This window comes from Neolamprologus brichardi, chromosome 10 (assembly GCF_056152115.1).
Source record: "Neolamprologus brichardi isolate AB-2024 chromosome 10, ASM5615211v1, whole genome shotgun sequence".
NCBI classification, from domain to species: Eukaryota; Metazoa; Chordata; class Actinopteri; order Cichliformes; family Cichlidae; genus Neolamprologus; species Neolamprologus brichardi.
In genome coordinates this window covers 5,361,412-5,374,635 of record NC_142113.1, presented here as the reverse complement: position 1 = coordinate 5,374,635, position 13,224 = coordinate 5,361,412, and the positions used below count along the sequence as shown (strand labels likewise).

At 39.3% G+C, this 13,224-nt stretch overlaps 1 protein-coding gene across 1 annotated transcript; it reads right to left on the bottom strand.

Moving 5' to 3' along the window:
* Positions 1–2,313: 2,313 nt before the first annotated feature.
* LOC148100824 (uncharacterized) lies at positions 2,314–4,154 on the bottom strand. Its single transcript, XM_087846799.1, has one exon. It carries the CDS (start codon positions 4,003–4,005, stop codon positions 2,452–2,454), a length of 1,554 nt encoding a protein of 517 aa, XP_087702925.1. The 5' UTR covers positions 4,006–4,154; the 3' UTR covers positions 2,314–2,451.
* Positions 4,155–13,224: the final 9,070 nt, after the last annotated feature.

Sequence of the window (13,224 nt, the reverse complement as noted above, 5' to 3'; positions counted from 1 at the left end):
TGGGTCCTCCTCCTCTCTCCACATGGTCTGCCAGCATAGACCCTGACACAGACACTGTTTTCCAGGGACTTGGCTGGTCAGTAGAAGTGATTTCACCTTTTCACCTCTAATCTGGTTTGCAGCATAAGTTACCATGGCAATAGGATCTCTGGCTGTGCACCGTGGCATCTGTTGCTAGCATTGTAAGGGAAAAGAGCCTTTGGTGGGGCTCCAAAAGGAAAAAACAAACAGAAAATAAAAATTCCAACAAAAATAAAAGCCAAATCTCTCTCTAAGGCTCGACGCACACAGGGAGATCAGACGGGCAAGGAACACAGACACAGTGACAAAGGTCAAAGAGAAATTTGAAGTTTTATATATCACATCCAGAAACAAGAGGGGCAATGAGAGGGAGTGGAAACACCTGGCAAACAAAAGATAGGTGACGACATTCGATACAATGAGACAGGAGGAAGATGCATAAGGATGGATGCCACTTTGACACATTTGGAAGGCATCATTTGTGAAACCTGGAGCTCAACATTTGCCAGCTTAGCATTTTAATACCAGACAACAGGGCCCTATACTACAAAGTTCATCATACCCAAGTAATCTGCTACTGACCAAATTCTGTGTTCAGCATGGTGTTAGGAGACCTTGGTCGTTGACCCAGAGTTTTGAGTTTTCTTTACTTTGATTTTGCCTTTATTTATCATTTCGAGTCTTTTCGTTTGTTTGTCAGAGTTCTGCCTTTTGGTTTCTGTTCTATGTTCCTTAGTTGCTCTGTCTCCCCTGTCTGCTGTATCCCCTTGGCACGTCCGCATCTCTGTGTTATTTTTTTCTGTTTTACTTTGAAAGTCCGTGTCTCATGTCAATGTATCTGGTTTTGCTTCCCTTGTCTCGTTAGCCCTGATTTGTCCCAGCCGTGTTTCCCTCCTCTTTCCCATTCCCTGATTGCTCCCTTTGGGTATTTAAGCCCTGTGTTTTCCTTTGTCGGTGTTGTGATCTCCCTCATCCCACGCTGTGGGTTCTGTCCATCTGCCTGCCAGTTTAAGTTTCTGTATTCCCAGTTTAGCCAGTTTTCTGTTTTTTTGCCATCCACCATTATGAATTATGAGTGATTGGCTCACTGTAGTGGTAAAAGTTGCTACCAATCAAATTATGATATGTTAAAGTTAAAACAAAACACAACTGACTGTTTTATATTATATCTAATATATATTATGTAATTATCCTTATAATTACAAAATGTTTTATGTAAGATTTATGTTTTGTAATTTAAATCTGACATCACAAAAGTATTTTGGAGTTTGAATATTTTGTAATTTTTTGTAATTTTGTAACTGCAGTACACATAATATTAATTTTGAACAATTTTGTCCAGGTTCCTTGACACCAGGGACTCCTCCAGGACCATCGCGTTCAGTTACAGAGTCGGTGTGTCCACGGTGTGCCAGATCATCCCCCAGGTAGCGACGGCCATCTGGGACTGTCTAGTGGACGACTTCATGGCTGTGCCTTCACCTGGAGACTCATAGAGAAAGTATATACAGTGGTCCCTCATTTATTGCAGCAGGGTTTCTCAGAATAACTAGCCCCTCGCCACACACTTTATACACTTTATTTATTTATTTTTTTTACACACACATGAAGATTAGTCACAGTTCTCACAAGTTGATTCTCACAGTGCAAACCTTTGTAGATTTCAAAACGTAAAAGTATCATTATGCCGTGTTTTTTCTTCGTCTTCCTGCCACTTTTGTGCGACTTTTTCCCTCCAGGAGTGATGATGTCATCATCACTCCATAAGCCAATGAGATTATCACATGACATTTATGAACAGGGATATCTCTTTTTAACTGTTTTCAATTTAACGTAATATTTAAGTGTTTCTTAGTTTTAGACTAGTTGGTTAGTCTTTTTCAATGTTTTAAACCATATCCCAGGTTTTTACTTCACCATTTATGGAGTTTTAACAAGCAAATAAAAGACAGAGCTTAATTCTGTAAAGATTAGATGAAAAATACTCAAAGGATAAATTCAATTGGTTTATTATTTTGTTACATAAGTTGAAAAAAGTAAAACAAGTAACTACAGAAACAACATAAAAGGAAACTTAAACAATCAAATAAGTTCTCTCCTCCTCCTCCCTTCCCCCCCCTTCAAGGGGGGGGGAAGGGAGGAGGAGGAGAGAAAACCCCAACAATCCCCTCTGAGCAAGCACTAGGCGACAGTGGGGAGGAAAAACTGCCTTTTAACGGGCAGAAGCCTCCAGCAGAACCAGGCTCAGGAGGGGGCAGTCAACTGCTGGGACTGGTTGGGGGGGGGGGGGGGGGGGGGGGGGGGGGGTGAGGGTGAAAAAAAGAAAAAAGATTAAGAAGGTAGGGAATATGTGTTAGGAGAGAAAGGGAGAGGGGGGACAGGAGAGGTGAAAATTAAGATGGATCACAGGTGGAGGAGGACGAGGCTAAATCATCTGAATAACCAGCAGACGCCTCTTTTCTTCATTTCCAGGTATTTTTCCATGAGCGCTTTTTTCTCCAGGATAAGGGTTCTCAACTGATCGTTTGTTTCTGCATTTTGCTCCTCGAGTTGCTTGCATCTTTGCTCCATTTCTTTTAATCCTGCTTGTTCTTTTCTAGGCTTTTCTTTCGGGTCTTCGTATGTTGCCTCCTCCATTGGATTTGCCTTGCACATGTCTGTATTTCTCTCTTGTTTTTTCTTGTACATCTCTTCTATCAGGTCAATTTTTCTCTTGAATACTTGATGCATAAGCAGCAGGTATTCATATTTTTTCTCTTGTTGTTGCTTTTGTGCCTGCATTTCACTTATTTGGCTCTCCAAGTCACTGACCCTCAACAACATCTCATTCATGAGCTCTGAGTGTTCTTTCCTCATTCCATCGATCGTACACTGCATCTCTGAACATTGTCTTTCCAGTATTTCCTTTTCTCTTTCCAGGTCAGGTGTTTTCTCCCTCATTTCATTACAAAATTCTCGCAGTTCTAGATTCCTTCTCTCAAAGTCCTGGAGAATACGTTTTTCTTCTTCCTGTTTCTCTTTTTCTTCAAGAAGCTCTTTATTTTTGCACTCTGTTTCATCAAACCTGACTTTCAGCTCTACGTACATTTCCCTCATGGCTTTGAGTTTGTCCTCCATTGGTATTTCTGTTTCTCTTTCCAGTTCAGGTGTTTTGTCCTTCATTTCATTACAAAATTCTCGCAGTTCTAGATTCCTTCTCTCAAAGTCCTGGAGAATACGTTTTTCTTCTTCCTGTTTCTCTTTTTCTTCAAGAAGTTCTATATTTTTGAACTCTGTTTCACCAAACTTGACTGCCAGATCTACGCACATTTCCCTCATGTCTTTGAGTTTGCGCTGCAATCGTATTGTCTTTTTTCTTTCCAGTTCAGATGTTTTTTCCTTCATTTCATTACAAAATTCTCGCAGTTCTAGATTCCTTCTCTCAAAGTCCTGGATAATACGTTTTTCTTCTTCCTGTTGCTTTTTTTCTTCAAGAAGCTCTTTCAGTTTGTGCTCCATTTGTATTTCCTGTTCAGTCTTCTGTTGGCGGATTTTTTCAATTGTTTTCTCAGCTTCATCGAGCTTTCCTTGAAGTATCTGTATCTCCTCAATAGTAGCTTTCTTTCCTTGAAGCTGGGCAGATGTTTCTTTTAATTCAGCACTCTGTGTTCCCGATGAAAAAATACGGGAAAAAAAATTCTTTCGTCCTTGACCAAACTTCATTCCCTCATTGATAATTTTTATATCAGGCTGCCGTTGCTGTTTTCCTTCCAGGTCTTTATTTTGTGCTTCCAATTGTCTGCACTTCTCCTCTAGTTGAAGCTTCTCTTCTTCAATTTGTTTAACTTTGTCATGGAGGTCAGAGTTTTCCTTCTGACTTTCCTGTAATGCCCTTTGGATTGATAAGACAACATCCATGGTAATTTCTCCTGAAGAGATTGGCTGGCCAGACCACGAAGGAGAGGCAGCATTATTTATTTTTCTTTGTCGGCGTTTTCGTCCCATGTTGGAGCCTGTGCACAGTGACTCTGAAAAGGCTTAGAAATATTTGCAAATGTATCTCGTGTCGAACGTTTGAAGTCTGCGAACAAACTGCTTTAAAATTGCTGCTTCTGATCCCTATTTATAGACTTCAGAACTTCAAAGGATCAAAGGTATTAAAGATGTGACATCACATCTTATCTTGTGACATCATCATTCCATAAGCCAATCAGATCAATCAGATTGTCACATGACATTTTAAAATGGGGATGGTTTTTTTTTTTTAGGTGTTTTTTTTTTTTTTTTTTTTAGTTTTTTTGAGTTTTCACCATTTGCTCCAGGAGCTGCGCCTGGATGACGGCCGCTTTCAGCGGTACCACCGTCTTTCCCTCGCCCAGTTTGAGGACCTGCTGTCCCGCGTTGGTCCAAGCATCGGCCACTTAGACACCAACTGCAGGCGCTCAATCCCTGTCGCCTGTCCATCTGCCTGCGGTTAGTAAAAGTGTTTATTACGGTAGTCCTTTATTGATGCCTGTGCTAATGTATGCTAAACTATCGTTTATACACTGCTAACATGGATGTGGTATGTTAACAGTGAATGCTGTGGTTTTTACTGATAGCAAACTGTGGTATGGAGACGACTGTTTATAATATTTCTAGTGATACTCAAAAGTAGGGGTGGGCGATAGAAACGATATAAATTTGGCCAACGATAGAGATTTTGACTATACCGCTCTATCCGATAGCGCATGTTGATGATGTCATCAAGCTGCGCCTGTTTTGGTCGAAAGCATCGCAGTGGCTACAACCATTATCATCTGCAAATTATGGCGGGCGGCAGTCATAGCAAAGAGATGAAGCACTTTTGAAATATGGGGAAAGCCAAAAACTGCGCTTCCTCCACTTCCGTAACATTGATTCATTAATGTTGAATTCTCTTGCAGCTGTTCTATTCCCATGTTGTTGCAGTATATTAATAACTAACCTCGTATTGTGGATGAATAATCTCAGTTGTTCTCCTGACTGAAGTTTGGCCCGTGTATAGCATCCTGCTATGCGATTGCATTTGTCCCTGACCACCAGAATCCGTCACGTTAACTTTTAACGAGTGGAACAAAAGTTGGCGTTCATCCTCCAGCTTCACTGTGCTAATGTTATGCTAACATAGCTGTGTCGCTAGCAATCACGTAGCACATCATTATATACCAGGTAATCCAACTTCAGTAACCCTACAAACGCCACTGCTGTTTAGTTTTCTGTCTTCATTTATGTTGGAAGTGTTAGCAGAGCTGTACGTTTTCATTAGTTTCAAAAGTCTCTGTCAGAACATGGTATGAAATGTTTAGGTGGAAACTAGCGAGCTAACTTCCTGTTAACTTCTAACTCCGTTAAATTTAATAAATTCTGTTTTCATGGATGTAAAACTTCATTGTTACACCCGATAAAGCAGCAACGCTGATGATTTAATTAAAGATGAAAGAATTTAGACCGTTTTTAACAGTGTTCGTTTGACTTTGGGACCTGAAATGGACGGAGTTTTGGACCCAGATTACTCCGCGAAGCTCCTCACTATGGCAGCCGTAATACTCTGACAATCCATCAAGCAGTCCGGATTACCAAAGTTGTGCTAAAACATTTTTTAACTGATTTCTGCACACAGAAATCAGTTCGAGGTCAGTAAGCACAACCAGAATTCATACATAAGGCACACTCTCGATTTTTGAGAAAATTAAAGGATTTTTTGTGTGGAAAATACGTTATACAGAAGAAAAGAATATATAATGTGATATATATCGTTACCGCACATGCTTCAAATTATATCGCGATATGGATTGTAGGCCATATCGCCCAGCCCTAGCGTATAGTATAGCTTTTATTTTGGAAAGAGACATTTCTCTGTAATAAACTCTCTTTTCCAAAGATGAGTGATTTCTCGATCAGATAGATTTATTTTTTTATTACTTTGTTGTTTCAGCAACATTAAATTTAAAAACTGTACTTTTGGGTTAAAATATATATTTAGAATTTTAATAAATGACAAATTAAAAAGGCATGAACATTTATTTTGTATCGAAAAAATATCGATCCGTGACACCAAAGTATCGAACCGAACCGGGAATTTTGTGTATCGTTGCACCCCTAGTTTTTACATGATGTGAATTCCTGACTTTACTGCTCCATCACACAACATCTCAATAACTTAAACAGAGCTTTTTTTCTTTGTGTTCAAGTTGAAGGACCCAGTCTTCTTTTTGAGGCTCTGATGAATATGTTGTCACACGATGACGTTCAAAGGTGAAGTGCTGTCAGATTCTCTAGGTTGTTACAGTTTAAACTGTGTTTCCATGTAACTGCATCATCCCATTCCACATTCCACACCTGCTTGTTTTCAGCATCGTCGGGGCAGAAAGTTGTTCTAGGACCCTCACTGAGCCCACAGTACATATCAGTGTGCTTATTCCTTTAGTGGCCAAATAATAAGCACAGACACAAAACTATTCTCAGAAATATTAATGTTTGTTTTCTGTTTTGAGCAGGTTTTTTGAGTGGTGGGTTGAGTGTAATAAACATTTCTTTCTAAACTAGATTATAACTCAAATCATGGAGTATAAAGTCTGCTTTGTTCACCTGTGGAGCCGGGCCTCCATTCATTGCCAACTGGATTACAAAAGTGCCTCGCCCTGTACACCAAAATTCAATTATTATTTATAGTTAACTTCATTTGCATATGTCAAATTTAGACATTCAAGTATTTTAGAAAATCTTGAAAGTCGTTAATGATGAACTGAAGATGTGTTTTTCTTTGTCATTTTTCAGGAAGAATTTAAAAATCTGTATCATACAAGGTTATAAAAATTTGGTTAGATTTTTTTAAGTTGATTTAATTTATTGATTTATCATTGATTTCTTTTCAAACTGTTATGTAACTTATTTATCAATGCTATTTATTTTCTTGGCTAAGGATTTGATTATCCCTACGGGGGTAAGGGATAGGATAATTATAAGCCACAAGGCTTCAGCCTACTGTCACGGGGGCGAGTGGCCTGTACTGAAAAGGACTCAGGTGCAGAAACCCAGAGCTGAGACAGCAGATGATGTGACAATTTATTAGGCGTAGTGCAAAAAACGTAGCAAAGACAAAAAACAATAAGACGTGGAGTTTGACGAGGCGTGGCCTGGGAAACGTGGCTAGGGCGAGGGAACGGGATGCAGAGTGGCGCTGAGCAGGGAACAGTCACACTGAAGAGAGAGGACAGTGGAGTTAGGGAGGTAGTGGAGGCAGCTCTGAAGTGGCAAGTTGTAAGGGTAGCAATTCTTACTTGCAGTAGGGGACATGGAGTGTTGAGAGGGGGGTAAGAGAATCCAGGGAGGGCTGAGTGGCGTGGAAAGGCTGACCTGAGATCCGGGGCTTCAGATGGAGTGTGATGGCAGGAGGGCAGGCAGGTGAGGCACAGAGGGATTTTCAAAATGATTGCTTGGTATCCTGAGTCTGGAGGTGGAGCGTGAGCCAAGGTGAAAACAGCAACTGCAGCACAAGAGAGTCTTGTTAACAAGATAAATCACAGCAAGAACTTGAAGTATAAGGGCCTGTTACCAACATGTGTTGATGACAAACTGGCAGTGAAAGGGGATCCCAGGTAGGTTCAGGAGCCTTATGGAAATTCCAGCCACCCACTGCAGACCATGACACCTATTCCTTTTTCTGTTACTGTTTGATTGAGTACTTTTATGTAAAATTATGTTGTTGTTGTTCTTGACCGAAAATAAATTTCATTTCATTTCAAATAATTTAAAAAAAAGTCCATTTACCTGTTATTACCACACACCAAATCCAGTTGTTGGTACTTCCTGGCTTGTGTAGCCACTAGGTAACAAAAGCTCAACACTGCGCTTAGCATCCTGGAGCACTTCTGTTGTGTTTTGTAGGTGTATTGGAGTTTGTACGTGTTTTGGAGTTTGTACGTGTTTTGGAGTTTTTACGTGTTTTGGTGTTTGTACGTGTTTTGTTATTTTTTATCAGTTTTTTCCTTTTAAACAAATTTAAAGTGAAACAACACAAAACACTGCAAACCACAACACAATTAAATATAAATTAAAATATGAAAACAAAAAGAAGATGCATATTCTCTGTGTTCAGTGTCGTGTCGTCTGTTATCTCTCAGTCAGATTGTCATAGGTTTTAGTTTTCACTGTTTCATAGTTACTCAGTGTTCATAGTTTTTTTTCTCTGAGTTTCATAGTCTTTTAGTTACACTGTGTTCACAGTCTTGTTTTCTTAGTTTCATGTTTTGCCACCTGCAATCAGCCAAATAAAGGCTGGCCTTTTGTTGGAATTCAAGCTCTGTTCTCCTGTGTCTGCATTTGGGTTCGCATCTGAAATGCACCGGCTGCTCAGCCGTGACAGTGTGTATGTATTCAAGAATGTTAACTTAGCCAAAGTACAAGGATCTGACTGCTTTCCTGTTGGATTGTATCACACAGAATGGGGATAAGTACACCAGTGGCCAGGTCGTGCCCATCCTCTTTCTCCTTCACCCCAACATTAATATTGGAAACCAGCCTAAGCTCAGAGTAGATTAGATTTTAGTATAGTGCAAGTGATTTGATTTTATGATTATTTGATTTAGTTTCTGCTGTGCTCCAGCTAAATTACCTAAATAAAATATCTGGCATTCAAAAATTAATTACCTTTTTAACCCTTTCTGTAACAATACAGGTAAAAAAGTATAAAAGTTTACATAGGTATAAATAGCTCTTACACTTTACTCCAGCCTTTAAAATGACCAGATCCCTAGGGCCTGTTTTCCAGGCCACTAAATTAAACCCAGTCAATTACCAAGTGCACAGATCAAAAACCTAGGAGGCCCACTAAAAGTCCAAAAGACCAAATCTTTAGTAGAACAGACAGGCAGAACTCATACATTGGGAAGTCAAACAATAATCCAAACGAGTAGCATATATACACTCAAAAGTAAATAATTATCAGATGGTTACAGACTAAATGAAGTAAAACTAATAAGGTAAGACAAACAAACAGGAAATAAAAATGACAACAGTGTAAACATACCAAAACTCATAAAATAAAAAAGGAAATTGACTAAAAACCCAGGAGTGTGACACAAATACATTTATATGAAAACATATGTGATTTGTTTCTTTCTTTGTAACATTTGTGAAATAGGTGTTATGACACTTAGTATGCTGTGTGGATTAGGAACCAAACATTCTGCAAAATAGTTAACTTGATACAAACTTAAAACAACTGAACAATTTTAAAGATTCTGCTTTACAGATGATATTGATAGCAAACCAAATTCAAGAAAGGTTTCATTATTTAAGAGATCCAGTTTCTCACACAGGAAAAAAATTACAGAATCCACTGCTGCGAACCAAAGGTTGATGAATCAGTCAGTTCCTGTTTCAGGTTTTCTTGGATTTTGCAAAGTGTCTGTTTGTTATTAGAAAGTAAGTGTATTAAGAATATTAAACCAATAACCCAGTTAAGGAGAAATGACTCGTAATACCAAAAAAAGGTACAATTTCCATATTAATCTACTAACTCACTTTGTCATATCTGCACTTGAAGGATCGATGCCTTTACAGACCATGTCTCTTGTGACATCATAGGCCAATCTTCCAGCAAAGGCTAGCTCCCCAGCCTCTTCTTCACTCAGGATGCTAAACACAGTTAATTTAGTTTTGGCCTTCTTGGGCCTGTCAAGAACCATTGCAGGTAGTTTGGCTTTACGACCCTAAAAAAGAAAGCACAAACACCAAAAGAGCAGACACGCACGCAAATATCATTTAAATGTTTTTGTTCACATGGTGTAACCGTGTATATGTTGCAGCAAATGCACAATTTCCAGCCACATTGTCATTTCAGTGATACGAGTAACCTGGATTTATTTCAGGTGACATCAAAATCACAAAATTTAAACGTACCACAATCAAACCTCTGAAAACATGAGCTGACATGTTCTCTGCTTGGATTCTGTGCTTGAGCTTGTCTTCTGTTATTTTCATTGTTTTCTTACTTCCTTACCTGTTTCCAACCTGTGTTACCAATGTAATGTTTCTGCAATGTATGTATGGTCAGAAGGGGGTTAAATTTTCACTGCAGGTTTATGTGTAACATTGCATGTGACAAATAAAGGCTTGATTGATTGACTGATTGATTACTCCACATGAGCTGGCATTTACCTGATATTCTGAAGGAATCACAGTTTCTGTAAGGACATAAGAGCATAACTTTTGGATGTGTTACCCTTCTTTTTCACAAGTGAATACAATCATTAATTTTCATTCCATTATTAATAAGCTATCATATAATGTCCCAGGCCCAACTTTTACACGATGGCCCAGGACAAATTTAGTTTGATTAGTACAGGGTGAACAAATAAACAATGTAAACATTTCAGAACAATAAAACACCAAAATACATCCAACGTTTGATCGGGGATCTGTCTTGTTCATTCAGCGTGGAATCTCAGGAAGCAGTTGTGGTCGGGGGTGAAGCAGAGGTGCACATTGCATTTGCAGCACATTGTTTTGGTGTACCATTGCACCCTGGCACCCTGCATCGTCCCTTGTCCCCAGTCATGATCAGCCAGTGGGTTGTTTGATCCAGGCGGACATCTTGGACTGGAATGGGAGCTGTGCGTCCTTTCTTCCTCTTGTCCTCATATGCGCCAGCAAAGGACTGGCTGGGACGACCTCTCTTCTTCTCCAGGCTCTTCCCACACATGTAGAGGCCTTCTGCAATGTATGATTTGAAGGTATAGAGCCTCATTTGGTCTTTCTGCTCCATGCCAGTGCCTTCACAGTCCCTTCTGTAGAGCAGCCAGGTGGTAATGGTGATCATGTCCAGGAAGTGGAACACCAGCCGGTGGTACCATTTCTTGGATCTAACAATGTGAGTGTGTAAACAGATTTGTGTCCCCACAACAATAAGTAATATACGTCCACACACAGTCACACACACAATTACTTTACCAACTGACTGACCAACCATATAACTATGATCATATAAATGCACACAAACACATCTCTACACACATATGCTAATGCATTACATTGCCTGAAAACAATTAACTGCACAGTGTTGCCTCAAGGCAATGAATGAAAATTAACAGTTTAAAAAGTAGAACAAACAATCAAATATACTTCTTAACATATTTATGCACATGCAAGTAGAGCAGGGCGATATGGCCAAAAATATTTATCACGACATATATTTGAAAATTTGCGATAACGATATAACTGACATAATCGATGCGAGACAAAATACAACTCCACAACTTTACAAGCGCAAAAAAAACATCCATTTATTTTCACTTAAACAAGCAGCTGTTTTTTATGTGCATTAAAGCTATATAAAAATTTAACAGTGCAAATGCAAATTCCTTGCTGAAAGTTTAGCCAAAAGGCATTTCCAGTAGAAATGGGCTGACATATCCTGAGCATAACCATGTATAATATCCACTGAAGTTAAAAAGAGGTGCTTTGCAACATTAAACTGCAGTGTGCCAAATAGTCAAATATGTATTTTTCAGACCATAAGGTGCACGGGATTATAAGACACATTAAGCGACACAAAGCAGTCAGATAAGTCAAACTTTATTCAACTCATTCTTCTTGCTTCCTCCACTTCTGTACCATTGATTCATTAATGCTGTATTCTATCGCAGCTGCTCTATTCCCGTGTTGTTGCAGTATATTAATGACTAACCTTCTATTGTGGACGGATTACCTCAGTTGTTCTCCTGACTGAAGTTTGGTCCGTTTACAGCATCCTGCCATTCGATTGCATTTGTCTCTAACCATCAGGAACCCTCATGTTGACTTTTATCGAGTGGAAAAGTGTTAGCATTCATCCTCCAGCTTCACTGTTTATGTTATGCTAACATAGCTGTGTCGCTAGCGATCACGTAGCACATCATTATATACCACCTAGCCCAACTTCAGTAACCTTACAAACGTCACTGCTGTTCAGTTTCCTGTCTTCATTTATGTTGGAAGTGATAGCAGAGCTGTACGTTTGAATCTTTTCAGAAATCTCTGTCAGAACATGCTATATCATGCTTAGGTAACTAGCAAAACTAGCGGGCTAACTTCTGCTAACTTCCTGCTAACTTCTAACTCCGTTAAATGTAATAAATTCTGTTTTCATGGATGCCTGGATGTTAAACTTAATTGTTACACCTGGTAAAGCAGCAATGCTGATCGTTTTATTAAAGATGAAAGAATTTAGACAGTTTTTAACTCTCAGTGATGTTGCAGTGTTCATTTGACTTTGGGACCTGAAACGGATGGAGTTTAGGACCCAGATTTACGAGCACGTTAGTCCGACAAATACACCAATAACGACGGCCGCTTGCATGTTCTTGCAAATGTGCTTTGGTGGGTATCTGACGGACAAACACCAAACCAGTTCCACATCACTGAAGTGGCACCATTTTTACAAACCAATTCTGGTTCATCCATTTCACTCAATGATCCGCTTTCTCCCTTCTCATTCTCCGTTACCGCCATGCTTTTTTGGCCATGTGCGTATGAAAACAAAGGCACTGCGCATGCACGTTTTACCCATATATTATCGCAATATTTCATTTTCTTATCGTTGCCTAACATTGCACCGGTATTACCGTGAACGGTATAATATGGCCCAGCCCTACATGCAAGTATTTGTTATATACATTTATTTCACTATAAACATGTAAAATAGTGATCTTTATCTTACCTCCCAATGGAGATGTTTCTCATGTAGTGCAGCTTGCAGAAAGGGGGTTCCCCCCCTCAAATGAAAGTCACACCACCTTCAACTCATCCTTTTATTGGACAGAGATGTGCCAAGTAGCATTAGTTGACAAAAAAGTTGGGTTTTTTTGAAGGAACAGTGTGAGGCATGAAAATGTGGTTTGTTGCCTCAGGACAACGCTATGCAGTAGAGGGATAAATTACTGTTAATCTCCATAGACTCAAGAATTCAAGTCAATTTCCACAGCTATGGGCCAGTTAATTATGTGTACAGCTGATATTTTTATTCATAGATTCAGCACACAACCATTAGGCTAGGCTATTTAGATCAATTTCTCTTTACTTGTGTTTGTAAAATGATCAGGGAAGCTACTGTGATTTTGCCTGACAACATTTTTATGACAGCTAAATTCACTTGTACTTTCATAATAGATCATAATACATTGACACTCAATTCTCCGTCTAGCGCAGCAGTCCCCAACCCCC